Source organism: Crotalus tigris, unplaced genomic scaffold (assembly GCF_016545835.1).
Source record: "Crotalus tigris isolate CLP2741 ecotype Arizona unplaced genomic scaffold, ASM1654583v1 scf7180000017550.10884619, whole genome shotgun sequence".
In the NCBI taxonomy this organism is placed as follows: Eukaryota; Metazoa; Chordata; class Lepidosauria; order Squamata; family Viperidae; genus Crotalus; species Crotalus tigris.
The window spans coordinates 1,373,953-1,400,891 of record NW_024096468.1 but is presented as its reverse complement, the minus strand read 5'-3'; the positions used below and the strand labels follow the sequence as shown (position 1 = coordinate 1,400,891).

The 26,939-nt window shown below is 37.4% G+C and overlaps 1 protein-coding gene across 20 annotated transcripts in view; it reads right to left on the bottom strand.

Moving 5' to 3' along the window:
* ANKS1A (ankyrin repeat and sterile alpha motif domain containing 1A) overlaps window positions 1–26,939 on the bottom strand; it is a 119,410-nt gene that overhangs the window by 31,342 nt on the left and 61,129 nt on the right. For 12 of the 20 annotated variants that reach the window (XM_039339165.1, XM_039339189.1, XM_039339223.1 and 9 more), the window contains 3 exons: window positions 16,207–16,257; window positions 14,781–14,847; window positions 442–548 (listed from right to left, as the gene is read on the bottom strand). In XM_039339165.1, the coding sequence (XP_039195099.1) occupies window positions 442–548; window positions 14,781–14,847; window positions 16,207–16,257 (225 nt within the window). Of the gene's footprint in view, window positions 1–441; window positions 1,244–14,780; window positions 14,848–16,206; window positions 16,258–26,939 lie in introns of those variants that run through there. The other 8 variants (XM_039339199.1, XM_039339252.1, XM_039339305.1 and 5 more) reach the window with 3 other exon arrangements.

Below are 26,939 nucleotides of genomic sequence, written 5' to 3'. Positions count from 1 at the left end.
CATCTCCATTTAAGGTTACAGCTCAATTCTCCACAGCACTACTTTCTAGATGTCTATACAACTATTCTTACTGAGAATTACTCTTGAACATCAAATTTACAGGACAAATCTACACTCCAAAAAGGAAAGTCCAGCATTTATCGTCAGGCAAGACTGTTCAAACTTTTTAATCTGAGAGCCAAACATCATGAAAATATGCCTGTAGGACAGTGTTTCCCAACCTGGACAATTTTAAGGCATGTGGACTTCAACTCCCAGAATTCCACAGCCAGCGTTGCTGGCTGTGGAATTCTGGGAGTTGAAGTCCTCATGCCTTAAAATTGTCCAGGTTGGGAAACACTGCAGTAGGATACTTTTCTGTATTGATTTGAATATACTTTTCCAAAATCAATGGACTTGCTCAACAAAACCCTTTTCACAGATTGTCACGTAGTTACTCACCAGGAAGCAGACATCGTCGAAGCCATTGAGAAGCAATTTACTTTCGTACTGCTGTAAGCCGATGGACTCCAGCCACTCCCCAACACTCTGCTCCAGCATCCGTGAACCTGATGAAAGAGGAATCGGCAGACGCTTGAAAAAGGAAAACCCATAAAGGCGGTAGCAGCGGCACTCTGAGGAAGAGAAGTGGCATTGCCACATCATCGTCATTATCATAAAGGAGCCAAACCAAGGCCAGAGCACAATTAGATGGCAGACAGCGCCTCTTCCGCACACCAACCATGAACAATAAGCTTCTGTCTTGTTCAATCTAGAGCATTAATTAGACGCACAGTTATACTTAAGACTCGGAATCCACGTTGTTTATAATTGTCCCTCTGGTCCAAGCATTACATGCATTGATTTCCTGGCTTGAGTATGCTCCTCACCAGGTGTACGCACTCCAAACCTCACAAGAATCTTGGTCAGCTTACTCTCTCATCTGCAGGGGCTGTAAACTTTCCAAAGCATCATTCCAAGCCAGAGCTAGGAGTAACAAGAATGTCCAGCTCATAAATACACTTAGCCCAGCAGACGCATTCATGCAACTTCAACTTGAGATGCATTACTTCAGATTCATTACCTTGTGCAATAGTAAGGAAAACCGTTAGCATTGGAGATGCAAAGCAGTTAGAGAGAAAATATATCTTCATGCAGTTGAAAGAAACAAACAGACACAATAGGAGTTCGGAAAAGCAACATCAGCCAGATTAATAAGCAGCTATCCAAAGAAAACATGCAAACCCCCCCCCCCCCAGACACACACACACTGCAGTAGAAGAATAGAGACTTATACTTTTTTTCCCCCAACAGTCCCGAAACAGGCAAACCATGATAAGGGTTCTTCTTTGTTATTTTATTATAAGGAGCGGAGGCATGATTGACAAGCCTAAGCTCAGAAGTCCTGCCACTGTCACTTTACTACCTATCCAGATATATGACATTTTGACAGCCTGTACTGATTGAACTGGGCTGGGAGTCAGCACCAACATTCAGATTAGAGCAGAAATGAATACACTGGAGCAAAATGAAAAGATTCAGTTCATTTTCCATCCAAAGTCTGCTCCTGCCAATTCTTTGTTGACTTTCATTTGCCAGTCCTTCATTTTCTTCTGCAAAATGCAAGTACCACCTTCACACTCCTCACACAGATAAACAAGTAGTTCTCAGAACAAAGCCTTTAAAGTCCTGGATTTAAGAGGAACAAAAACTGCTGAACACCCACCCACCCCCCTCGCCTATCCTCTGTAGCAGTTAGGATCAGATTTGTTCTGGCAGCTCCTTTCAGCCAGTTAATGAGAAGTAAGTTCTTCAAAGGCCAACAGAAGTTATGCAAAATAGCTCTTCTTTTCTCTACAAATAAGAAGTCTAGGAATTAGTTACTTTCCTTCGCTGAACAGAAGATACTCGATGTAATCAGGAAAGTTCAAATTCCACAGCTTTGCAGTCCTTAGGTAAATTGCTATGCAAACCACAATTAGATGCTATGCAAAGTAATTCTTCTTTTGTCTACACCTAAGAAAGTCTAGGAATTTGTTACTTTCTTTTGCTGAAACTGGAGGCACTTGATTGTAATCAGGAAAGTTCAAATTCCACAGCTTTGCAGTCCTCAGATAAATTGCTATGCAAACCACGCAGTATTTTTCTCAGCCTTCTTAGCATGCCCGCCCTTGAAGACAATTTGCACAATATTATTGATGACACTCAGGTTGCAGCCTTTGAACCCTGTGGTTGTTCGAAGTTCTGCACATTTAAAACTAGTCCCCGCTCCTTCCTTTCTGTGATGCCTACACAATGCAATGCTGGTTAGATTCTGAACAATTGGAAAGGGTTCGAAATCCTGCTGCACTGGCCTGCAGAGAAGATCCTCTGTTAAGCAATGTTAATGAGCGCCCGGGAGCTGGCCTGCCTTCTTAATGCATACTGCAGCACCAGGGATGCAGCACTCAGGAAAGGTTTCCGCCTCCCTTCTTTGATAAAGCCTGGCCACAGGGTGATTTACTCCCCAGATTCAAGCAGCAGCCTCTGTCTTATTCAGAGAGTCTCTCCTTGTGCTGGACAATTTCTTTTCCACTCCGGGAGCAGGCAAAAGGACCACGTATTTTCCCAGGCAGGCATGTGTGTCTCTTTCAAAAAGCTGCAGCAGACTGCTTTGTCTAAAGGCGGCCAGCTAGCTCCACAGTTGCTGCATCTCTTCTTCTCCCAGTGGCTGTGCCCTTCCCTCTCCTCATGCCCACACCCCTCCCAGCAGAAGCAGTGATCAGATTTCAGAACAGAAGCTGGCAAAGGAGAAGAAAATAAGCCCCGTAATGCCTACTTTAAATGTACAGAAGGGATTCAATGAGTCTGAGTTACACTATTTAGTTTTATGGTGTAAAGCTGACATAATCTGTTAGGATTAATTTATCAGAGGTAAACTGAAGAAACATTCTGATTCAGAAAGTGGGTACAGTTGAAGGCAGGTAAGGGAAATTAGACCGAAATATACAATGCTATCGTGGTACCTTGTGTACTTGTTTGCAAAAACTGCTGCGCTGGGAATTTTTAATAAGGTTTGCCTCTATTAAGTGTGATGATGTAATACAAGGATAAAAGGTATACTTTCCAACACTATGAGGGGACACATCTTGCTTACAGAGAACAAACACTGAAAGCATCAAACAGTCCTACTTTGATAACAGACTTTATAATCTTCAGAGGAGACTAGCAAATTATTAGGCACACTGTCTTGAATATCAGCAAAAGAGACAACCGTATTAGCATTACAATGAGACAAATTGTTTAGGTAAGGCCAACTCATGATGTCTATGCAAAATCAACTATAACAGTTAATTCCTGTAGAAATATATCATGTGGGATTGTAACTGCTTAATCTTTAGGCAGAGTGATCTTGACAAGCAAAAGCAGTTATTTAAATTCATGGCTGTACCTGTGATAGGACTAAGACTATTGCAGATTAATTTTATTTTTCAGGCAGGAAAGTTCATGCAGTCAGGAGACGGATATTAGAATGGAAAACACTGCTGTCAAACTTAATTAGATAAATTGGAATTTAAAGTTGTAGAATGCAAATTGAAATAAAACCTGATTTAGAAGAACTTCTAAAATAATGGTTTAAATGCTTTTAAAATGTATTTTACCAGCAGTATACCATATGAATTCTGTGTAGTGTTAGAAGCTTCCAGTGTAGTGTAAACTCTTTAGAACTATTTGTAATCACACAATAATGTGATTTATGATGTGACTTAAGCTTCATCCAAGTCTAATTAATACATAAAGAATTCTGATTAATAAACTGCACACACAAAATAGTGTATTATATCAGGTTTTTATTCAACACTCTGAGCCAACATTCACTGTCAAGCAAAGACAATGGGGAAGCCAGTTTCACTTAACAACTGTGTTACTAACTTAACAACTGCAGTGATTCACTTAACAACTGTGGCAAGAAAGGTCATAAAAATGGGGCAAAACTCTCTTAACAAATGTCTCCCAATTGTTGAGCTCAATTGTGGTCGTAAGTCAAGGACTACCTGTACTTTGTTTTGCCTTATAAAAATGCAACCCAGCCACACGCCCGTTTCAAGTATACAAGTATCCATTTTATCATTATTTAATTTTAAGGAGCCATGGTTGTGGAATGAAAGCTAATCCATCATCTGCTTCCCTCACAATACAATTACAGCAGTCAGTTAGGTCATCTTATAATGTGGAACTGGCAACAAAGCAGATGCCTAATGTCTACAGAACTGTGCATACCTACAATTATGTGCCTATATTGTCAGGATCAGTATATTTTCTGCAAAGCAGTTACATCCACACTTTGGCCACATGAGCCATTATGAGAAAGCAAAACAAACCAGATGAACCTCAAAAGGCTGTTGATTGTACAATAGTTCTAGATAATAAAAAATAAGTCACCTGCTGCACAGGAAGACAAACACCTTGGAAAAACTGGTCAATTGCATTTAGTGGTGGCTATCAGGTACGAAATGGATACCACAAGACTCTATGAAGGGAAAGGATGTTAAGCTACTTCGTGTGAACGTACAGTATGGGCCATATAATTAACCTGGTTGGATTTATGTAATGAAGCAAACTTTGAAGTCTACCTGGAAGCTGGGGTTAACAGAAGCAGATTGCCTACTGACTGGCACTCACAACTGTTGCTTCATTATAATGATCATGTGAGCCCTCCATTGGCACCAATAGTTTTCAAAGTGCATATGTATGCAATTATTTATTAAGATACATTAAGGACCACCTGCTCCAACCAGGGTTGATTGTTCAAGGCAAATGTCCCAGGAGAAACTATTAGAGATACCCCATTTTTGTGATGTGAAGGATGCTGAAACCAGAACATATTACTTTTTAGTTATGTCACCAATGATGTGAAACACCCTCCACTTAGGAGTGAAAGTGGCCCTTTTGGTAATGGACTTCCAGAAACTAAGCTTTTCTGACAGCCTTTAGGAAATCTCATGAATAAATAATAAAATAGATAATAAAGCACACAGATACTAAAATTAAATAAATAATTAAAACTGTATTAGTAGTTTTGATATTAATGTAAGTTTTATAACTATGTAAGACACAGGAGTCTTGAAAGCAGAACAGATATTCAGTAAAAATTTAAAAAAAACATATTTATATCACATTTTTAGTTCCTAATTACGGGTATTTTCAGATGAACAACTCCAAGATCTATCAATTAAGAGGCACTGTGGAGCTATTCCAAATTCCAGAACAAAATCCAATTGGTAAGAAAAAAAGACTTAGTTGAAAGACATCAGAGGACAGCAATTCAAAAAGAACTTCACTTGGAATCATTGTGGAAGTCCAAGGCTGAAGCAGGACTAGAAGTTTTCTTATTCATTGACAAAGAAATCCATTATGCCAGTGATAAGATTAAAAATGACTGCTGCAGTTATAAAATATCTGTAAACATGAAGCATTTTCCCAAGGTCAGTAATATAAAAAAAAATAAATTAGACTGTTAATAAATTGCCTCATTCTGAAACAGGCCAAATGGCCATAGGAAATGACCTAAGGTAACCATAATACCTCACTATTTGCAAAACCTTGAGATTAGATTTATCCAGCAGAGCAAATTCTACTGTTGCAATTGGCAACACCATATTATGTAGCATTATATATTAGCTCAATTCACAACAGAGGCTATTATTCAAATATGCCCACTATTCCATCCCCCAGTGAATGTTTGAAGTGAAGCCGAAATTATGTATCTGCTTCCAAATGAAGACCTATGTAGCTACTTTTCTGGTACTTCCTCCGTCAAGTAAGATGGATCTGATTACAATGAAAGTGCGGGAATGCTAAATTCCAGCAATGAAAAACATGTCAGAAAAGAGGCAATGCTGTCTAAAGAGGCTTGTGCAACAATTTATCTTGATGTTATAATACACCCTGCCTGCCGACAACTTCAAGATCCACCAGACTGTCATATGGATAAGCAGCAATTGATATAATCTCTCTGGGGCTTGTCAATATCCAGTTCAATGCATCTGTATTCCTCAACTAGAAGATTCTCTATCTGGAAGGCTGCACTAGAGATGCAGCGTTTAACAAACTGGATCTAGAGATACCACAAAAAAGCCACCCATGGCAACCACTTGTTTTCACATTAAAACAAAAACAAAACTGAATCCAGCTGCTTTGTTAAAATTCTAAGACAGTTTTATTGAAACCAGACAATCAATTTCAATAAAATCATACTACAAATTGTTAAGACGTTGTTCTTTTCAGTGGTTCAAATACAGACAAGATGGAGACAGTGGCCATCTTGCGGCTCACAGGCACAAGAAACCCAAAACTTTGCCTTCAAAACAAACCCAATCAAGATCTGCTCCAGGATTGCATACCCCTAGAGAGGAACTTAGGTTTGTGCAGGATGACAAGTAAGGCGGGGAGCTACAGACAGAACTGAGCACAACAAATAGATTCAGTGCATATTGACAAAGATAGTTACTAAGGTAACAGTGAAAGCATACATAGAACTTTCATTGGTATGTGGTCATCTAGAGTAGGGGTAAGCAAACTTGGCTCTTTTATGACTCGTGGACTTCAACTTCCAGAATTCCTGAGCCACGAGTCATAAAAAAGTCAAGGTTGCCTACCCCTCATCTAGAGATTTGCAACTCTGGAACCTAATACTCATGTTCCCCACAGGGCTGTTCTTCTCTCAAGAGAATGCCCTGAGTCCTTGCTGCTATCATTCAATCCCAGAGTGACTCATATGTTCAAGACTAGGTCTGCTTTCTTGAATATACAGTGGTTGCTAGCTCTCTTAATTGAGGATAAATACTTCAAGGGGGCCTAAGGCTTGTTTGGGGCTGAGACAACTCTACTTATTTTGTCCAAGGTAATGAAGAAAATGTGACAAATCAGATTCCACTCCAGTTTTTTGTTATCCAGGAACCAATTTCCTTTCTTGGTATTAAAACAGAATATTCACTTAGTGATCAAAAAGACATATTTAGGATTTATATTTGGAAAATGCATAGATAAAACTATTTCTTTACTGAATTATGGCATCTAGATTCACAAACAAATGGACTTTAATTACCCTCCCCCTCCCCATGAAATTTCAAATGAAATTCTTGGAAAATGTCTTCTTTATTGCAGGAATATTAATTATTGTAAGAAATATATGTAGATCTGTATTTTCATTTATACCAGTGTTTCTCAACCTTGACAATTTTAAGGCATGTGGACTTCAACTCCCAGAATTCCACAGCCAGCATTGCTGGCTGTGGAATTCTGGGAGTTGAAGTCCACATGCCTTAAAATTGTCAAGATTGAGAAACACTGATTTATACTAAGCAAAATGGGAAAATATCTAGAAATAGGTCTCAGGCCCCACTATAAAAAGCCAAGTAGAATAAAATGATGAGCAATTTTTATGGTAGCATAATAAAATCTTGCAAGGACAGGAGGAAAATGTACAGGTAGGTCTTGACTCACAACCATTTACTTAGCGACTGTTCAAAGTTACAACCACACTCAAAAATGTGACTTACAACTAGACTTTGCACTTACAAACACCTCAGCATCACCATTGTAATGTGATTAAAAAAAATTCAAATGCTTGGGATGCAGCATATATTTACAACAGTTGCAGCATCACGTGGTCATGTGATCATCATTTGCAACCTCCCTAGCTGGCTTTCGACAAGCAAAATCATTGGGAGAAGCCAGATTCACTTAATAATTGTGTGATGCAATTAACAACTGTAGTTATCCACTTAACAACTTTGGAAAAAAGTCATAAAATCAATTGTAACTCACCTAACAATCACCTTGCTTAGCTATGGAAATTATGATCCCAATTGTGGTCAAAACCCAAGGGCCACCTGTAAATCATTTTGAAAAATTGATGAAATCTCATGAGATAATGAAATCTTATGAGGTAGTTAAATCTTACAACATTTTGATACTTTTGATCTTCCAGCATTTTGCTGTTCCCATCAAAATCTTAGTTGGTTTAATTACTATTTGCAAAAACCTTCAGTGATGCTGTAGTAATCTACCGTATATTCCGGCGTATAAGACGACTCGGCGTATAAGATGACCCCCAACTTCGGCGCCGATTTTACCGCTTGCGAAAGTCGTCTTATACGCTGGAAAGTATGGTATATAAAAAAGGAGATTTGGTTATAGGTCTAGTAGTTTCTAGCAAGTACTATTAATTCCATTAGCTCATTAAAAGAAACAAAAAAAATAGAAAGAAGCATAACTGTAGAAACTGTATCCAGTTACACAAAGCTAAATTATTTGGTATTTCTGAAGCATAAAGTAATAAGTAGTATTCAACATAATTTATGTTCCAGTCAAGTGTTTATGGAGAATAGAAAAGGTTGTGATTATTTCCCAGATCAGTACATTAATGTAGATAAAGGCTAAAAATTGTGTGGAGGAGAAATTGAAACATGCCTATAATCAACTGTATGATCCTTAGCACCATACAATATATTGAGCCAAATACAGATAAAGAGACAAAGCACATGGGTTTTCTGTGCTGGTGGGAATTCAGCTGCTCCTGATTAAGCACCCTTTGAAAGAACGGAGAGGAATGTCAGGGATACAGCTGGAAAATACAGTTCTCCTAATCTATTTTTTTTCTATGCGTTGATTACACTTTTGAAGGAGTGGGCTGCAACTAGTCTTACATTCACTTTCCAAATTGTATTTTCTCTCTAATTGTCAATGATGCTATTTTTCCTTATACTTGCTGACGGTTGAAGCTGAATCTATTTATGATATAAAAAGATGTGACTTTTTCTAGCAAATATTAATATCTTCCAGAAGAGTTCAGATGAAAGCATCAAACAGTTAATGATGGAATCAAAACTGGAACCATACATTTGAGAAATTCAGATCAGTCCAGTAAATCTAAACATTCAGAGTCATATTAGACACTGCTAACTACATGAGGCACTTAATATAATCTGAAATGAATGTGTAATATTCTGGCTCACCCAGGCAGGGCAAGACATAATACATTTTAAGATATAAGTACTTGCTCTGTGTTATTTGGAGCTCTCAAATTTCAGCAAATGCCTCAAATCACACAAAGCTATTTCTCCACTGATAAGTACTGTATGAAAAAAAACATTTTTCTTGGAGTGCTATGTATGATTGCTTAGCCGTATCAGAGAAACAGAATGTGAGTTGAATAATATGTTCTTCCCTCATATTATCTATTAGTAAAAGAATCTGAAATACCATTCATAGTAGAATAGCTGCAAAAGCGAGATACTTAAATATATTTATAAACAAGTTGAAAAGTTTGTAGGTAGGCAATAGCCTCCCAAAATTTCCAGCCCGTATGGTCTTAGACAAGGGATAGTAATTACTGAACTTCAACAGAAGACACCCTCATACACTGAGGGTTTGAGCACATTTGTTAATATCAGTATGAGTGCAAGATGTAAAATAAAGCATCACATTATTACATGAAACATTGGTGACATATATACAATAACATATACTGTAGCAAACCTGAACTTTAACAGTTTCATGCAAACTTTTCAGTCAACACTGTATTATGATGAGCATGCAATACCTTCAGTTAGCCATGCATTAAACATAAGAATGTGACTCTTCTGGAAATGTGGATTCTTACAGGAAAAAAAAAATCTCCTAGAGCAATTTCACTGAGGGCTGTATCAGCATTGCGGTTTCCCTTAGGGGGCCAGGTGGGTGTGGCCTACTGGGTGGGTGTGGATGGAGTGGGTGTGGCCTACTGAGTGGGCATGGCCAGCTCTACATCCTTCGCGTCAAGGGTGCCTGTGGGGGCCTGGACAGGAGTGGGACAGATCTGAGGGTCTCTGGCAGAAGGGGGTGGGGGTGGGGCCGGGGCAAGCGCCAAGGCATGGTCCATTTCTTCATTCCTCACAAAGGGTGACACCTCCCCAGCATGCATGCAGGGGGCGGGCCAACGTGACAGGGGCTGGTTCCTGGCTGTTTCTGGATGGCCTTGTGGAGCTAAGACTGAATGTGTTTCAGCATAGATGGCCACCACAAAATTGTACATTGGCTCCAGGCTGGCCTGGGCCATTCCCTCACTGTTTCTAGGATGGCTTCACGGGCCACATGAAACCACTTCGCAGGCCACATCTGGCCCCCGGGCCTTGCGTTTGACATGTCTGTCCTAGAGTAAATTCAGGTCTCAGCAGAAGAAAATGAAAAATACCACTTTGTGTACTGTACTGAACAATAAAAACTTCTAATCAAAAGCTATACATCTAGATTCACATTGCAGGGTGGCAGCTAAGTCCTATAACGTATGAAATTCATTCTGAATTGGGTCAGAGCTCTAATCCAGTATTTTGTTCTACACAGTTCCTAAATAGATGGCTCTGAGAAAATACCAAGCAGGAAACCACTACAATATTTCCTACCAACTGTGCTCTCCAACTCCTGGTATTCAGAGGCATACTAAATAAATTATAATTATTTTGTGGCAAACCCATAATACATTCAATGTCCCTTCCACTATTTTTTATAAACTAAATTTACCAGATGGCTGATCTGTATTTTTTCAGTTATATAATGGAACTCTTAAAACATTATAGGGGTTGTTCTATTACAACATATCAGAAAAGGTGGAAGGAAAGGAAAGAAGATGGCCAGAGGTAAGTGGATGGATTCAATGGCTGCACTGTTGGAAAACCTAAAGGGCCAAGTTAGGGATAAATCACTCTGGAGAAGATCAATCTATGTAGTTGTTAAGAATAGACACTGACTTGATGGCAGATAATCAATAAATGGAAGTCGTATAATAATGTATTGGCTGTTCTATTAAGATATAGATCACTGAATTATTTCTGGAGTCTAGAAATCAGATGCAACATTGAATTTGTTCCTTTACCCATACTATATACTTAACTTCCCTATTGTCTGCTATAAGCTAAACAATCCTGGCTATTTTTAAAGTATTAAAAAGTTTTTTGAAATCTCTTGTGGACCAACCTTTCTTCATTTTAAATAAACTCAAACTGGAATCCATAAATACTTTTTTTGGGGGGTTGGTTTTTTCATTCCTGACTTATCATAAAAACTTATAATTTAAATCTGCATCCTTATCTATTTATTTGTTTTGGATATGGAGATAATATGTGCATTTGGGGGTTCACCGGAAGAAGTACCTGTCAAGGATAAAACTTTGGCAGCTATGTGCCTCTGCATTTCATCTTACCTTTATATTGAGGGGAGGGGGGTGTTACTTTCAAATGGGTTAAATGGAGAAATGTAATCTCTTCGATTCAGCTGGAGACCGTGAGAGGCTGAAACCTTGTCACGGACACCATAAGACACGGATGTCAAACTTGCTGTGTCATGTGATATGTTGCGATGTATCGTGACTTTTTTTTTGCATTGCCAGAGCTGGGGTGGGCGTGGCCTCCTTATGATACAAACAGCCTGTGGGTTGGCAGTTTGACACCCCTGCCATAACAGTGAGGATTTGAAGCAGGCGGTTCCCATAACAAAGTGAACTTGTTGATATATATTACATAAGAGACTGGGGGGTTGGTTGGGAGAACTATTGTGTAAGTCTATGAATTGGTGTTGGAACCTCAGAGTTAGTTTTTCTTTGATATAACCAAGTTGTGTATTCAATAAGCTTTTCGGAAATGAACTGAACCTGGAGTTTGGATTCTCGAGCTAGATGTTGACAGTACCTCTAGAGAATAAACAGTTTTGCATGACTGACATTTTTTAAGAGAACTAGAGCAGTGATGGCGAACCTTTTAGAGACCGAATGCCCAAACTGCAACCTGAAACCCACTTATGTATCGTCGGGTGCCAGGTGGGCGTGGCCCATTGGGTGGGCGTGGCCCATTGGGTGGGCATGGCTGCAGTGGTAACTGCAGGCTAGGTGGGACTAAAAAGTTCAATCAATCAATTCCAACTTTACGAGATCTTTTTTTTTCCCCGCAAGAAGTTGAAATTGATTGATTGATTGAACCTTTTTTTTTTTTTTTTGCACATGGCGGCGGAGGCCTAAAGCGAAAAGGTTTTATAAAATCCGACTGAAGGCCTAGGGCTGGGGCGATGGTGCACACGCCCACAGAGAGGGCTCTGCGTGCCATCTGTGGCATGCGTGCCATAGGTTCGCCACCACGGAACTAGAGTAATTTATAATTCCTGTATGACTACCTAGAAGAGTAAAGCATTAAATGGACTGTACAGAACACAATTTTGGCTCAAAGGCAACATAAATATATATTCACTTGAAGCAGAGATAGACTGATTATCTTCCTCTGATTTTTTTGGGTGGGGAGGCATTTCATTCATTGCCAAAGCTCTTCTGCTCGGGGCTGTATTTTTTTTAAAGGGCAATGCCAAAATTCTGCATTAGTTATTATGCAAAAGTGAAATTTTCAGTGTATTTTTTTCTATACTGATTATACAACCATGTATTACTGAAAATGTTACAATTGTATTCTTTCTCTAGACTGTTGATTATTAAATGATACCAATACAGCATTACAATTCTTATGATCTTTATTCTTATTCATATAAATAACATCTTTTAGATTAAAAATTATTCAACATCAGTTAACCCACAACTTTTTTTTTAACACGAGAATTTCCAATTCAATTGGTTGCAATATCATTCACATAAAGCTACCTGCAGCTATAGAAATAGGGTGTTTCAAGATAGAGGGAGCTATGACCAGAGTGAGAATGCCTCTGACAAAACAGTTTAATGTTACAGTTTCAACTTCAGCATAAAGATGAGCTATGAATCAATATAAATTTTATAACAGAATAGTTGGCATTATCCTGTATATTGTACTGGATGCCATATTTATTGTTATCTGCCAGCTGGACATAAATTTGTCAATATACTTTAATGTGTTCCTAGCTTTCAGGAAATGAGTTTATTCTCTTGAAACTAACATCGTTAATCTGGGGGAAAAACTGAAGATTGATGGTTGAATCTTTGCAGCTATGGTAGTTGTGTTTCAGTCTCTGGATAATGGTTCATTGCTGTAGTTCAAAATGACAGTCTTGGAAGAATTAGGGTATTATTCCAGAAAAAAGGAAAATAATCTCTAAAATGAGTCTGTTTGCAAGAGAGTGAACATATATTCTCTAAAGTTGAAGCTGTATCTCCAAGCTAGGGAAACTCAGATTGTGATGGAGGTGTATGTTGCATAGTGACATGCTTGCCTAATAAAAAGATAATATATATCATGTGGCCATCTGAATCAACAGACAGTGCTAGATTCATGTCAGCAATTGTGATATACTTTGGTACTACTGATGTGGGGAATGTAACTGTGAAGTCCTAGAAGGGTTCATAAGTTGGAAGATTTCAGGGGGTCTGTGAACTTAGATGGGAATAATTATAATTTGATTTTCATGAACCACTATCTGAAATTTAGTTTTTCTTGTTAGTGATTTAATGGATGAATAGAGTATTACTACATTACACATCTGCTATTAATATTTTGATTGCATTCGACTATTATTAGTTTTCTTGTTAATACAACCTATAACTGTGCATTTTATTTTTTGCATTGAAATACATTTTTTTGAGAAGGGGTTTGAAGGTTTAACCAAATCCTCACAGAGACACAACAGCACAAAAAGGTTAGAAAGCAAATCACAGATATTAAGAAGTTTAAAATCAATCCTTTAAGGTAGGATTTGGTTTCATGTGCAAGATCAGTTAAAAAGATGAAACTCAGTACTTTATGTTCTGCTTGTGGGACTTCCATAGTTGGCTACTGTAAGAATACAATATTAGACTAAATTGGACTTTCATACAATCCAGTATGATTCCTTTAATGTTTTTATTTAACTTTTATCAAAACCCATTTCCAATCAAGGTTAGATAAATGTTGGCCCAACTCTCTTTCTATGATAAGTGGGATTACATCTGATACATATAAGGCATTACCTTGTAATAGATCTAATTGAATAAAAACTATTAAGCAAAACTAAAACTCTGCATATTTAATATGTTTTGCCCTTATTTTTCTCTCTTTAGACTCCATTTTCCTAGCCATATTTGTAAGTTACAGATGAAGAAGCTTTCTCCCACAAGCAGAATTTTCTCTCTCTTCTCTGATCTGCAACCGCCACCCCATCCACCTTGAAGGTCTTCCCTCTAACCACTTTTGGAAGCAAATGCCAGCTCCTTAGAGCCTTGCCTACCCTTATTTTTCCCTTTTGGGAAAAGGAAGAAACAAAGAAAGGCAGATCTCAACTGTTACAGCTGAAAGTCCATTTAAAACCACTGATCCAGAATTATCTAAAAAGAAAAGTAAGGGATGGGTAAAGCCAGCTGTCCCAGAGAAGACTGCAAGCAGATGTCTTTAAGCAGCTTTTTCTTCTGGTAGCCTTCTGGGAGAAGACTTCCAGAACATGTAGCCTATCTAAATATTACAAATAGTGCTAGGGAAGCAATCTGGGCTTTTTGATAGATTTTTGTCACTCATCTGTACATACATTTTAATTTCTGTTGTGCAAAGCATTTAACACAAATAACAATATCTACTTATAGTAATGTAGTTCATTAAATTAAATTAAGCCTTGGGTTTATCGATCCAATCTGGAAATACAGAATAATTATTTAAAATAGTTTATCTGGAACCTTGGAAATAGGATAACACCAAACATGGAAACATGGCTTGAAAAATTAAAAACCCCAAACAGGTTAAACTTATTGCATTGGCTTTTGTTTTTTTCTTTTGAATGCAGACATAATAAAAATGGCAGCCTGAGACAAAACTCATATCCGTCTATAAAATTCAGTACAGTACCTGACATTCTTTGCTGCTCTTGTGAAAAGTCAATGCCTTCACCAATCGAACTCATGATTTTCTCAATCTGAAAAAATATATTAAACATTAGTAAACATTTTTTCACAAAAAATGTAACTGCAGTAGAGAAATTCTTAATTACAAAAGCTGTTTGTTCAAAAGAGACTGTTTTATGTCATCTTCAAAAATAAATATATACATACTTGTATGTACATTAGTATTAGAGAAACAAGTCTACAGAAGTTATTTCCAATTATTTAGTAAATTCCCATTTATGATTTGCTTAAATATGAATCATTTTGAATGTTCAAAATATATAATCCTTCTACTTACAAAGAACACACTATTACAGCTAAGGAGAGATTTCAAGGCACAGATCCCAATACCAAGTTGCTTCAACTAAAACTTGCAAAAGCATTAACGTAAGTTGTAAAAAATGCAAAAAGTAGCAGCTTTGTGAGCCACTCAGAGTTATTGAGAATTGGGCAGCAGAAATGTAATAATAAGTGAAAGTAAAATAAAGAAAGAGCATACTGGGGAATATGTCAACAATCAAGAAGAGAAAGACCACTCAAATCAGAATAAACTGCAGGATCATCTTGAAGTTCACAAACATTAAGAATTCAAAAAGAAAAAAAAAGAAACAGTAGTTAGAATGGTTTTTAAGTAAGGCAATTTAAAAATTAGGAAAGTACTTCCGCAGGTAGTCTTGAAGGCCAGGAACCTCCCAAGGAATTTAATATAAACAAATAAAGGAATTGTACCACATCAATTGCATGCTCAGAAATTTTCAAATATTCTCTGTTTGTTTAAAGTACAATACTGTAGCTGTCACTGTTAAGGATGGTATAAAGTGCAAATTAGAGGAAATAAAAACAAAACCCAAGATTGCAACATATAATTATTTAATTTGTCAAGTTAAGATGCACTTTAATAACAGTAGAAACAAGAAATTTGTTTTTTAAATGCAAAAAGTTATAAGGAAAAGGAAAACTAAATTTGGAAATAGAGATTCCAGACAGGGCTTGAGATTAAATTGGAATTGTTTCTAATAATCACAGGCCTACCGGACATCACACCTTTTTTTTCCCCCCTAACCTGCCCTTTTCATCTCAAAATTTATCTTCTAAGCATTTTGGGACAGAAGAGCCACAATGTCTTTTACTTATCTCTCTCTCTCAACTTGATTCTACAAAGCAATAGCACTAAGCACGAAGTCAGAATTAAGTGGATCTTGCAGAGGTTTAGAAAAAAAAAAGCTTCAGATCCCTACCATACAAAATTTTGCAAGCATCTAATGTCACAGGACCCTCATTACTAGTAAAGAAAACACACCAACACAAAGAAAGCACAAATTAATTGCACAACTAAGCAACCGTAGCATCAGACTAGTTCCCAGCAGAACAAAGCTTTGTGAGTTTCTTACATTGTAGAAAGACTGAACTTCGGAGTCATCAGGCACTTGTTCCTGAAACTGCTGGGAAAGAGCAAAACATGTTTTCCAAAAGAATTCAATCAAATGAAACATAATTCGACTTAAGAGAAAATATAAAACAAGGGACAAGAAGAGTTTTCCATAATTTCACATTTTAAAAAAAGTTTTCTTTGCTTCATTCTAAGCAGCTTCCTGACTTTAAGCCCTCATTCTTCTGGCTCAGGCATAATTTGAATAAGTCACAATTGGCTGACTTCACGCACATCTATCCAACAGCATGGTTTACACATCACACCAAATCAAACTAAACCCATATTATATTTTAACATGATGCAATTACATTTATCCACATTGCCACGTTTTGCCTTACAAAACAGGATGCAACTATGGCAGTACAATAATAGAAACAGATAGCAAAAGATAACGACATTTCTTTCTCAGCTTGACTGTAACAAATGTAATCTGAGTTCCAGTTTCTGCCAGAATTCAAGATTTGCCTTGAGGAGAGGGTGATGAAGAAAGATGAGAAACTTTGAGGGCAGCTTACCAGAAAGATTTTTGTGAACTCTATATGGTTATACAGATGTAAGTAAATATACATACATGGACTTCCTCACAAATCTAGAATTTATCCTCATTCTCGTATTCTCACTGTCTGCACAAAAATATTTGCTGGAACACATGTATACTGTATACTGTCAAATTTTATAGCTTTAACTTAAAAGTACAATTTTTCTAATAGCTGATATTGCAATTTGGATCCAAAATTTGTGAACTGATTTATTCATCAAACTAGAATGTCTTTCTTTCGACTCCTTATTGAGGCTTCCAATGTATCCAAAATACTGATTTTGTACAGTCTTCCCAAATCTCATGCATTCCAAAAATGCTGGGCTTTAATTGCCTAGTCAGCCTTGCTAAAATAGACTGTAAAGACTACAAATGGAGGCAGATCAAATAGAAAATATAAACCCTAACTTATGAAAATTGAAATGCTTTTTTTACTCATGTCAAATACATTTGGAAGCAAGACAAATGTCTATGGAGATTCAAAGTCATCCAGGTCATGGTTATTCTAAAGATGCTTTTTCAAAAGGCAACTGGACTTTTGTTATTCCCCCCCCCCCTTGAAGAAGTGAAACGTCTTCAAGGGAAAAAAAACAAAGAAAGTCCAGTTGCCTTTTGAAAAATGACCTTTGGAACAAGCAAGACAAATTCCATTTTCTCATTTTTCATTGTATACCACTTGGAAATCACAAGGCGATAAAGCTATATTTAAATAAATACTCTCAGTTTAAGTGGCACAATAATAGTAGCTGAAAGAAGCAAAATGAGATTATCCTAACTGAAAAACCTTGTGAAACCCCCAAATCTTGTGGAGTCTCATTTCTTTAGTCAGTAGCCAACTTGAGACATTTTTTTTTTATACTTAATTCATTCTGGTGTCTCTGACATCAATCATTCTAAGGACATTTCAAGGAGGGCAGGGGAAAGAAGGGCATAGATTTACAAACACTCATGTAATCTTAAGGCCTTTTTATACAGAGTCATTTTTAGCAGATTTTAAAGGTTCAAGTAAATAGTTCATTTTGGTAAAAGTAACAGCTCTGATCTTCTGTCGGGTTGATAAATCCTATTATGCATCCCTAACATGCAAGCTCTGCAGCATTTAAATCTAAAAAAAATTCCATTGATTTAGAACAGCTGTGCTCTTCCTTTTGTTGAAATATGGCCACTTGCCAAAAGGCTTCATTCAAAGCCACCAGCCATCCATCCACAGAAAAAAAGAAAGAAAGAAAGAAAATGAAGAACCTTGACATCTCTTTGCTGGAAAATAATCTGACATATTAATTAATATATTTTGGATTTTATTTCTATTTTACTTCCTTCATTAAATACTTACCACTCCTTGTTAATTTATTTCAGAGTTATTTTAGACTAGAACATACATTGATAAACTTCTGTGAAGTAAAAAGTATAGGATTTCCTCTTTCAGCAGGTTAATTTAATTTTGATGTAATGATTAGAAGAGCAAAAAAGCAACATTCCTCCTGTTCACTGCTCCAACCAAAACTCAAATGGACCCTCTTCCAGCCAGTGAGCTTCCATTGACACCCAAGGCCAAAAGGCAACTGGCCCCTTAACACACAAACTATATACTTAAAAGAAAGCTGCTTCCTTGTAGGTACATATGTAGCATCTTAAAACAGGCCTGAGATCTATGACACAGGAGCCATGGTTTCTGGAATTGGCCTTGAATGAAGGAGGTACGCCAGCGCAACACTGTACCTCCCACTCTCAATCCTCTGAGCCAATGCAGAAGAACACCATGGTCAATGCTATCAAAAATCATTGAGAGGTAAAGTAGGGCAAGGATAGATGCAATACCCCAATTCTGCCCAAATATAAACTGAGAGTGAATCCCACTCCTTACTAGCACTGATGATGTTATCTAGTTTGGGTAATGAAACATCTGCAAGAAAACTACCAAGGTCAGAGAGCATCAAAGATCCCTCACTCTTTGGTCAGTTTAATTTAGTAGTTGTCATATCTATGGTACTTGTTTAAGGATTATTGGAAAAGTTACACAATAAATTATATTAAATATGTGCATAAAGAATATATCAGAACTATGTTCTGTATAGATATGAATGAGTTAGAATTCAAAGGCATAATTACTGGTAAAGAATCCTAGAAAAATGATGTCCAGCAGGTCACAAAGGGTCAGAAACACTTGAGTAATACCACATTCATTGCTATTTGAGTCAATAAGATAATGGGAAATTTATTTATGATTGTGAAGCCTGAGTAATGTTGGTTAAAATAGCAATAATACTATAGAATCAGAAGAATTACTCCTTATACTATTCTGTGCAGTAAGTATTCAAATCAGGAAAATGATTTCTAGGAAAATCAGAATTATTTTAGGAAAGTTAAAATTATTCATCTGAAGAGTAAGACAAAAATAATTTTAAGGCCCTTAGTTTATCTCCATATTTACTAAAAAAAATCCCCAATACTCATTGTTCTTGCTTTGAGGGATATTTAATATAAGACATAAAAGGAACAGTTTTCTTAAAGATGGTGTTTTCCTTATTCTACCATAAGATGGCAATGTTTATTAGCCAAGTTTGAATTTATTATAGTAAAGCCATAGATCCTTGATCTATACAAGAAAAACAATGTCTATATTTTTCTCTTTTTGAGGAGCTTTGAATTTACTTTATCACAGCTATTGGCATAAATCAATACAATAGATTAGATTTATAATAAATGATTTCTACCTTACATTCAATTATATTACAAGAATTTTCAAGCATAATTTATGGAAAATTATAAATTTTATGGGGAAAGGGAAATGGAGAGAATATCATTATGATTTCCCCAAAATAGATGTCCATATCCAATACTGAATATCAGAATATTCAAAATAGATGCACTATAAAAAAAAACACTGCCCACCATTATAGTGCAAAACAATTTCAAAAATGTGCCTAGCTGGATAATATGAAAATTTCTACTCGACAGCATTTCATTTAATTCAAGTAAAGCTGTATTTAACAACTTAAAAAAGGCAATGAATGGAAGCAGCTTACTTAAAAATCTAAAGTTACTATAATATTTGTCTAAAAGGTAAGAAAAATACTTTGAATGGTTTCTTGTATTCTTGTTAGAATGGAATTAGAGCAAGACATAAGGGGATCAGTCTTCAAAATGTCATCCTATGTATAATCATAAAGTTATCTAAACTCAGCAAAATTTCTGAAATTATTTCTCCTCAAGTTATTATTATCAATTTCACAAGCGTTATCATTGTATCTCCCTTGCTCTAAAATTAATGAGTATTATCTGAAAAAAAATCCTGCTGTTCCATGAGAGGGAATCTTCTAATTATTTCAGCAAGAAGCTCATCTTTAACTGCAAGCACCTTTCCTTTCTGTCAGGGTCCCACACAGTTTATCATTGGAAATATCTGTTTTCAATGGCAAAAGACTCCACCCTGAACAATTTTTAACTTCAACTAAAATCACAGGGATATATTCCAGAATAGGGTGACTGAAAATACCAGTTTGTACAATTTCAGAAATCTGAAACGCTATTCTTCTGATTTGAGAAATTATCTGACAAACCACAGCCTAGTCCTACAAGAAAGCCAACAAGCTAGTGAGTCAGTAACCTTGCTTGCTCCTCATGAGAAGTAAAAACCAGGTTAGTTGTCTAGACTAGAGAAATCACAATTTTCTAGCCCATCACTTTTCTCAATGTGAATGGAAACCTTAAATTATAGCAGACAGTTTGCCACAATAATCGAAATTTACGAATGAATCACCACAAACCAGCAGATCTGGCATCTTAAATACACAACACAGCCAGATAACCCTTCTAAATATTCAGCCAAAGTGAAACAAATCCTAATGAAAAGTAATATTGAGTGACAGTGATATGAGAGTGAGCCATATGATTGTTCAAGCTGTTTCTTCTGTGTTATCCACTGAGAGGCATCTATTGTATTTGACTTTGCAGAGCAAAATGCATGGGGACAAAACTGACAGCTGATGGACAGTTCAGATTTTAAATGCAAATCCAAGCTTGTGTTGGGCTTAGCCCAGTGCATGGAAGAAGCACCGAATTTACAACAGTTCTTACAGATTTGGTAATCACCCAAATCCAGAATGACACTATGTGGCTTACAGTTTGAAACAGAAAAACAATAAAAAGAAATATTTACAGGACATTGCTCCAGAGGGCAGGCACCACGAAAGAAAAGACACACTTCCTGGTCCCAAGAGATGACATGGCTGAAGTAATCTATACCAGGGCTTTTCAACCAGTGGTACGGGTACCACCTGTGGTACATTGGCACCTGGCAGGTGATACGCGACCATCCTAGAAAAGTGGTAGCAGGGGAGGGGAATGAGCTGAACCAGTGGCAGCACTGCACAAGCCTGAGTGAGAGATGGCTGGAGCTGCAGGGCTATCAGGGCTCAGCAGAAGCACCAGGATCAGTGCCGCTTTCCAGCTGATTGACGCTTCTTCGGGGCTGTCAGGGCTCAGTGGAAGCACCAGGATCAGCGCCAGGCTCCAGCTGGAGCTCGGCACTGATCCTGGCACTTCTGCTGAGACCAGAAGTGCCGATCAGCTGGAATGTTGCAGCATCTCCAGGGTCTTGTGATTTACATTCAGATGCTTGGCAACTGATTCATATTTATGATGGTCACAGTGTCCCAGGGTCATGTGAAGTGACCAAAACCTGCTGCAACCACCCAGCAGATGGGTGGAATAAAAACCAAACACCCCCCACCCCACCTCCACTGCCAATCCCCAACAGAAATGCGCACAACAATGAAAACCTCGAACAGGAGGAAGAGTGCCGCCGGGTGGGCAGGCAGGTGTCTTGCCGGCTGTGGCTTGGGGGGCACTTTTTTCAGTGCCATCGTAACTTCGAACAGTCATTAAGCGAACTATTGTAAGTCGAGGACTACCTGTACTTTATCAATTTTTTCCTTTTTTTTTTTGGCCATCAAGTTTTTGACACCTTGCTAGGTGACTGATGGTACTCGGATATTGCCATATCCTAAAAGTGGTACAATGGGTGAAAAGGTTGAAAAACCCTGATCTAAAGCACACAAACTCCGCCTGATCTTACTGAAAGAGCAGAAATCATAAGAGCTAGGCGTTCCCTGAAACAACCTGGCCCCATGCCACGAAGGTCGCATGCTAGCAAAATAATGCTTAGGATCATCCAATACAAATTAGAACTTTATATGGCAAAAGCAATGCCAGATGTTCTGTCTGGATTTAGAAAAATTCCTCGGAACATGACACATTATTGCTAATGCTTGCTGAATAATTGTGAAAAATCAAAGAATGCTAAAAAAAGAAGTCAGTATGTGCTTTATTAATTACAGAAAGGCCTTCAAATGTGTTAATCATTTCAAGCTGCAGAAGCTTAGAAAAATCAGAAGCTTAGAACATCTCCCTATCCTTACGCTATATACTGGTTAAGAAGCTATAGAATGGACAGTACATGTTGAAACTGGCTCCAGGTTGGCAAATTGAGACAAGGGTATATACTGTCCCATACAGAGAGTGTATAAGCAATATAGGTAATCTTCAGTTAATGCCAATCATTGGGACTGGAATTTCCATTACAAAGTGATACAGTCATAACAGTGCAATGTCATATGATTGCTGCATCACTTACCAATGGCAATCCCAATTGCCATCATTAATCAAATCTCACTGGTGGCAAATTTCATATTATCATGGAGAAAACCTATGTCACTAAGAACTGACTCTAACTGAATGGCACAAAATCGATCCATCTATCCCTCCATATCATTAAAGGTGATAATCAACACTCTGAACTGCACCCAAACGTCACTGACTACCAGTGCAGCTCACAGAATACATAGGCATAGTGGTGTATATTAAGGCATACTGAGGCATGCCTATACTGCTGCATTAAACAGAAGGGGTTCACGGGTCTTTGCAAAGGTTGAGGAAAGCAATAAAAATATTTCCCCAGATAATAATAATAATAGTAAAGTTGGAAGGGACCTTGGAGGTCATCTAGTCCAACCCCCTGCTCAGGCAGGAAACCCTATACCATTTTGGACAAATGGCTGTCCAGTCTCCTCTTAAAAACTTCCACTGTTGGAGCATTCACCACTTCTGGAGGCAGGTTGTTCCAGAATTAATTGTTAATTGTTCTAACTGTCAGGAAGTTTCTCCTTAGTTCTAGGTTGCTTCTCTCCTTGATTAGTTTCCACCCGTTGCTCCTTATCCTGCCTTCAGGCGCTTTGGAAATAGGAATATTACAGGAAAGAAGGAATATAAGGTGGCATTTAAATGAGAATGGCCATGGATCTGACATCACGCAATTTAACAAAATAAACTGTGAGGTACAGTGGGTGGGAACCCCTATGTCAGTGGTTCTCAACCTGTGGGTCGGGACCCCATTTGGGGTCAAACAACCATTTCACGGGGTTGCCAAACAACGCAGTCCGCCATTTTTCCTCCTTTTCCTTAGCTGTGCTACTCCCTTTTATTCTACTGGCTTTTGAAAGCCAATAGAATAGACTCTCTTGAATAGAGTCTAATTCTATTGGCTTTCAAAAGCCAATAGGAATTGTCCAGGCTTCTCTGCCCTGCTGAGCCCGCCAAAAGTCCCATTCTGCAAACGGTGCTGCACCAGTTGAGTAGTCCTCGACTTACGACCGGTTGACTAGTCCTCGACTTACGACCGGTTGGGGGTCGTGGCATTAAAAAGGCTGAGAACCACTGCCCTATGTCATGGAATGACTTGGCATAAGCATATCGACACTAAACTCTAGCAATGGTATCATAGTTCTCTGAAGTACAAGTTCTGGTGTCTGGCAACTTGATCAGTGGCCAAAAAGGACATGTATCTGAGAATTTTAAGCACGTGGATTGTTTTTCTGCATAGTCAGTCAAGCTAATATAGTTTTCAATCCTGCATGTAGCCAATGGAAAGCACAGGGCAGACTTCCTGAGCTGCTCCACAAATGTTTTAGAGCAGTGGTTCTCAACCTGTGGGTCGGGACCCCATTTGGGGTCGAACGACCATTTCACGGGGGTCGCCAAACAAGGCTGTCCACCATTTTTCCCCCCTTTTCTTTGGCCACGCCCCTGGCACCCGGTGATGTATAAGTGGTTGGGGGTCAGCACAACATGGGGAACTGTATTATGGGGTCGCGGCATTAGAAAGGTTGAGAACCACTGTTTTAGAGAGCAAGTTCCTGGATGTTTATAAATCTCTGAATTTTCTCAAAATAATTTGTAAAATTATTCAAATCAAATCTTTATTATGGTCAAAGGCCAGCACATGGAGGGTGGAGTAGATTAAATTAGAAAGCGTAGAAAATACATCAGAGTCTAAAAAATAATTAAAAGCCAAAAACATAAAAGAGAAAGTAAATATACAAAACTCAAAATCTGAAAGGAATCTAAAAGGAGGGGAAGGAGCATTAGATGGGTGTAGAGGAGCATAAAGGTTAGCATGTGGCTGACTAAATCTATCACAGTAGAGAACACTCTAGTATGATAAGCTAGATGGTAATTAGGACTCGTTTATCACACAAGTCATCGTCTGACAGATTTTAAACACTGCTGTGCAGAATCTGGCAACATTATATGTTATAGCAGGATTAATATATGAAAGCAGCAGGAAAGTGTAGAATTGTCTTGTGCACCCTGGGTATTTATGTAATAATGGTGAGATATGCCTAGTATGAATCTCTGTAGTATATGCACTGGAGAAGCACATGTTCTATTGTTTCCGTGTGTCTAGAGTCACCTTCCTATATTGGCCTTCAAGGACAGCTAAGGGGAAGGCATGACATCCTACCAGCGTAAAGCCCTCGACAGTATACTTCAGTATGCAAATTATTTGTATGTGTACATGTATAGAAGCCCACCAATGTATATTAAACAGTGATAAATCTACTCTATGAAAAGAAACAGTACTTGTAGAAAATACCTCATACATCTGATGCAAGCAATCCAGTCTTGTTTCATAACTTACAATTTAATTACTTTCTAATAATAAAAGCACTAGACCAAGTCACCAGAATAATATTAGCATCTCAGTAGGATTACAAAGTAGGAACACCAAGAGAGAAATAATCAAGCCTGATACAATGAATTTCACCTTTGAATCTTGAAAAACCAAATAATATTTTCTTATTTCTGCAGTGTTTCATTATTTGTAAATATTTAATTTTATGCTATTGTTCTTAGACTTCCCCAAAATGATTTATATTTAGTGTAGGCATATTTAGAAGTAGATCACTTTAAATAGATATTAAGTATTTGAATAAATTTATTTATGCTGTCCTATAATAGATACACATACATCTCCAAAAATTGGGTGCTACATCCTGGCATAGAATGACATATCTCACTTCAATTTTTTACATATCTCACTTCAATCTTCAAAAACAACAATAACAGTTTTATGTAAAATATAATGTGCTTTGAGTGCTGCACATTGATTTGGGGAGTACTGAATATTTATAAACACATTACAAAAACAAATTTACCACTTTAGCCTTCAGCTATGTTTAAAAGCACTCAAATATTTATGCTACCCACAGCCTAATATATAAAAGTTCATTCCTTCTAATTTATTCTCCAGTGAAATAATCTAATAAGCAGCTTTTTTAGCTAATGTGTAGCTTTGTGCTTTCATATTTCTATACGTAAATAGTTGTAAATGCCATTCAACATATTAACTTCAATAAAATGTAAGAAATGGTGCAATACTAGCTGAAAATGGAACTTATTGACAATCAGTTCAACTCCTTCTATCTTACTTAAAGCATCAACACAAAGTATCTTTGATTCCATGTAGCTTCTTCTGCTTGAGAAGTAAAATGAACAGCTACATCAAGCTTCTCCAACTTTGTTCGGAATTGGTTTGTACTTTAAGTCTAGGTTTACAATATTTTAGGGGAGGGAAATCAATTATATTATCCAACATATAATATCTATAATATATTTTTGTTTTGCTCTAAATAGTGTTTCCTTAAGAAACATCCAGTATGGTCCTATTGAAAGTGAATGTGACCATCCATAGGAAAAAAAGAGTTGATCTAAGCATGACTGATCCAGCTTATAATCTTAATAACAAGAAACAGAATCACAGAATAGTAAACAATGTTGGAGAAATCACATTAGACAAAGCTGAAGTAAAATATGTATTTGCTCCTATGGCAATAAATAGCAATCATTTTTATATATTTAAAAGTTATTTAATAATATAATAATAATATTTGATTATTATAATATCAAACATTTTTCTTTTACCTTACAGAAAATACCCTAAAGAAGCAATGGACTAGTTTACATGACACCAATTTCTAGATCAGTCTATAGAAACATACTGAGAAATTTTTACAGACTTTCAGACTTTAAATAATCTATAATAAAAGTGTAGCAATTGTGACAGCAAATTAAAGAGAAAATGACAAAAATAACTAACCTTATGGCTAGATGGACATTATCTATAATTCCATATAACTGCAAGGTTGAACCACCAATTTATTCATTGTTTCATTTATGAGCTCAAGGTGGTACACATAGCACTCCATTCTCCATTTTTTTCCTCTAAGAAACAACCTTGGGAAGTAGGCTGGGCTGAGAGTAAGTGCTTGACACAGAATCATCCAGTGACTGTCCTTGCAAGAGCATACTTGAACCTGGTCTCTCTAGTTCTAGCCCAACACCTGGACTGCTCTACAATACTAGGCTTGAAGACACGGATGGATCACTTTGCTTTAAGATTAACTGATTCTCGTTATTTTCAAAACTGTTTCTACCACTTGGAATCTGCTCACTCCATAAGCCCTAGCCAGGAGGGATGTGTTGCATTTTTCTACATACACGCCAGGATTTGGGTGGAGAGTTACTGGATGGCCTTCTTGGCTGTAGCACTCCTCACTCTAGAGCCCATACTGCTCTAGGCTCCTGTAGCCTAGAATTGATTGATTTCACTTACACTTCCCACTTTTGCCAAGTGAACACCCCCCCTCCCCCTAGCCTGCCTTCCTGAAGTCAGAATGCCCCTAAATCTTGTTAATAGGAAGGCAATAAAAATTGTGATTTTTCCACTGGACCTTATGGGCCTAAATAATATTGTTTTAACTGCTGTATTTTGCAACTGTAAATTGCACATAATCTAAATAATAGATGGCACTCTG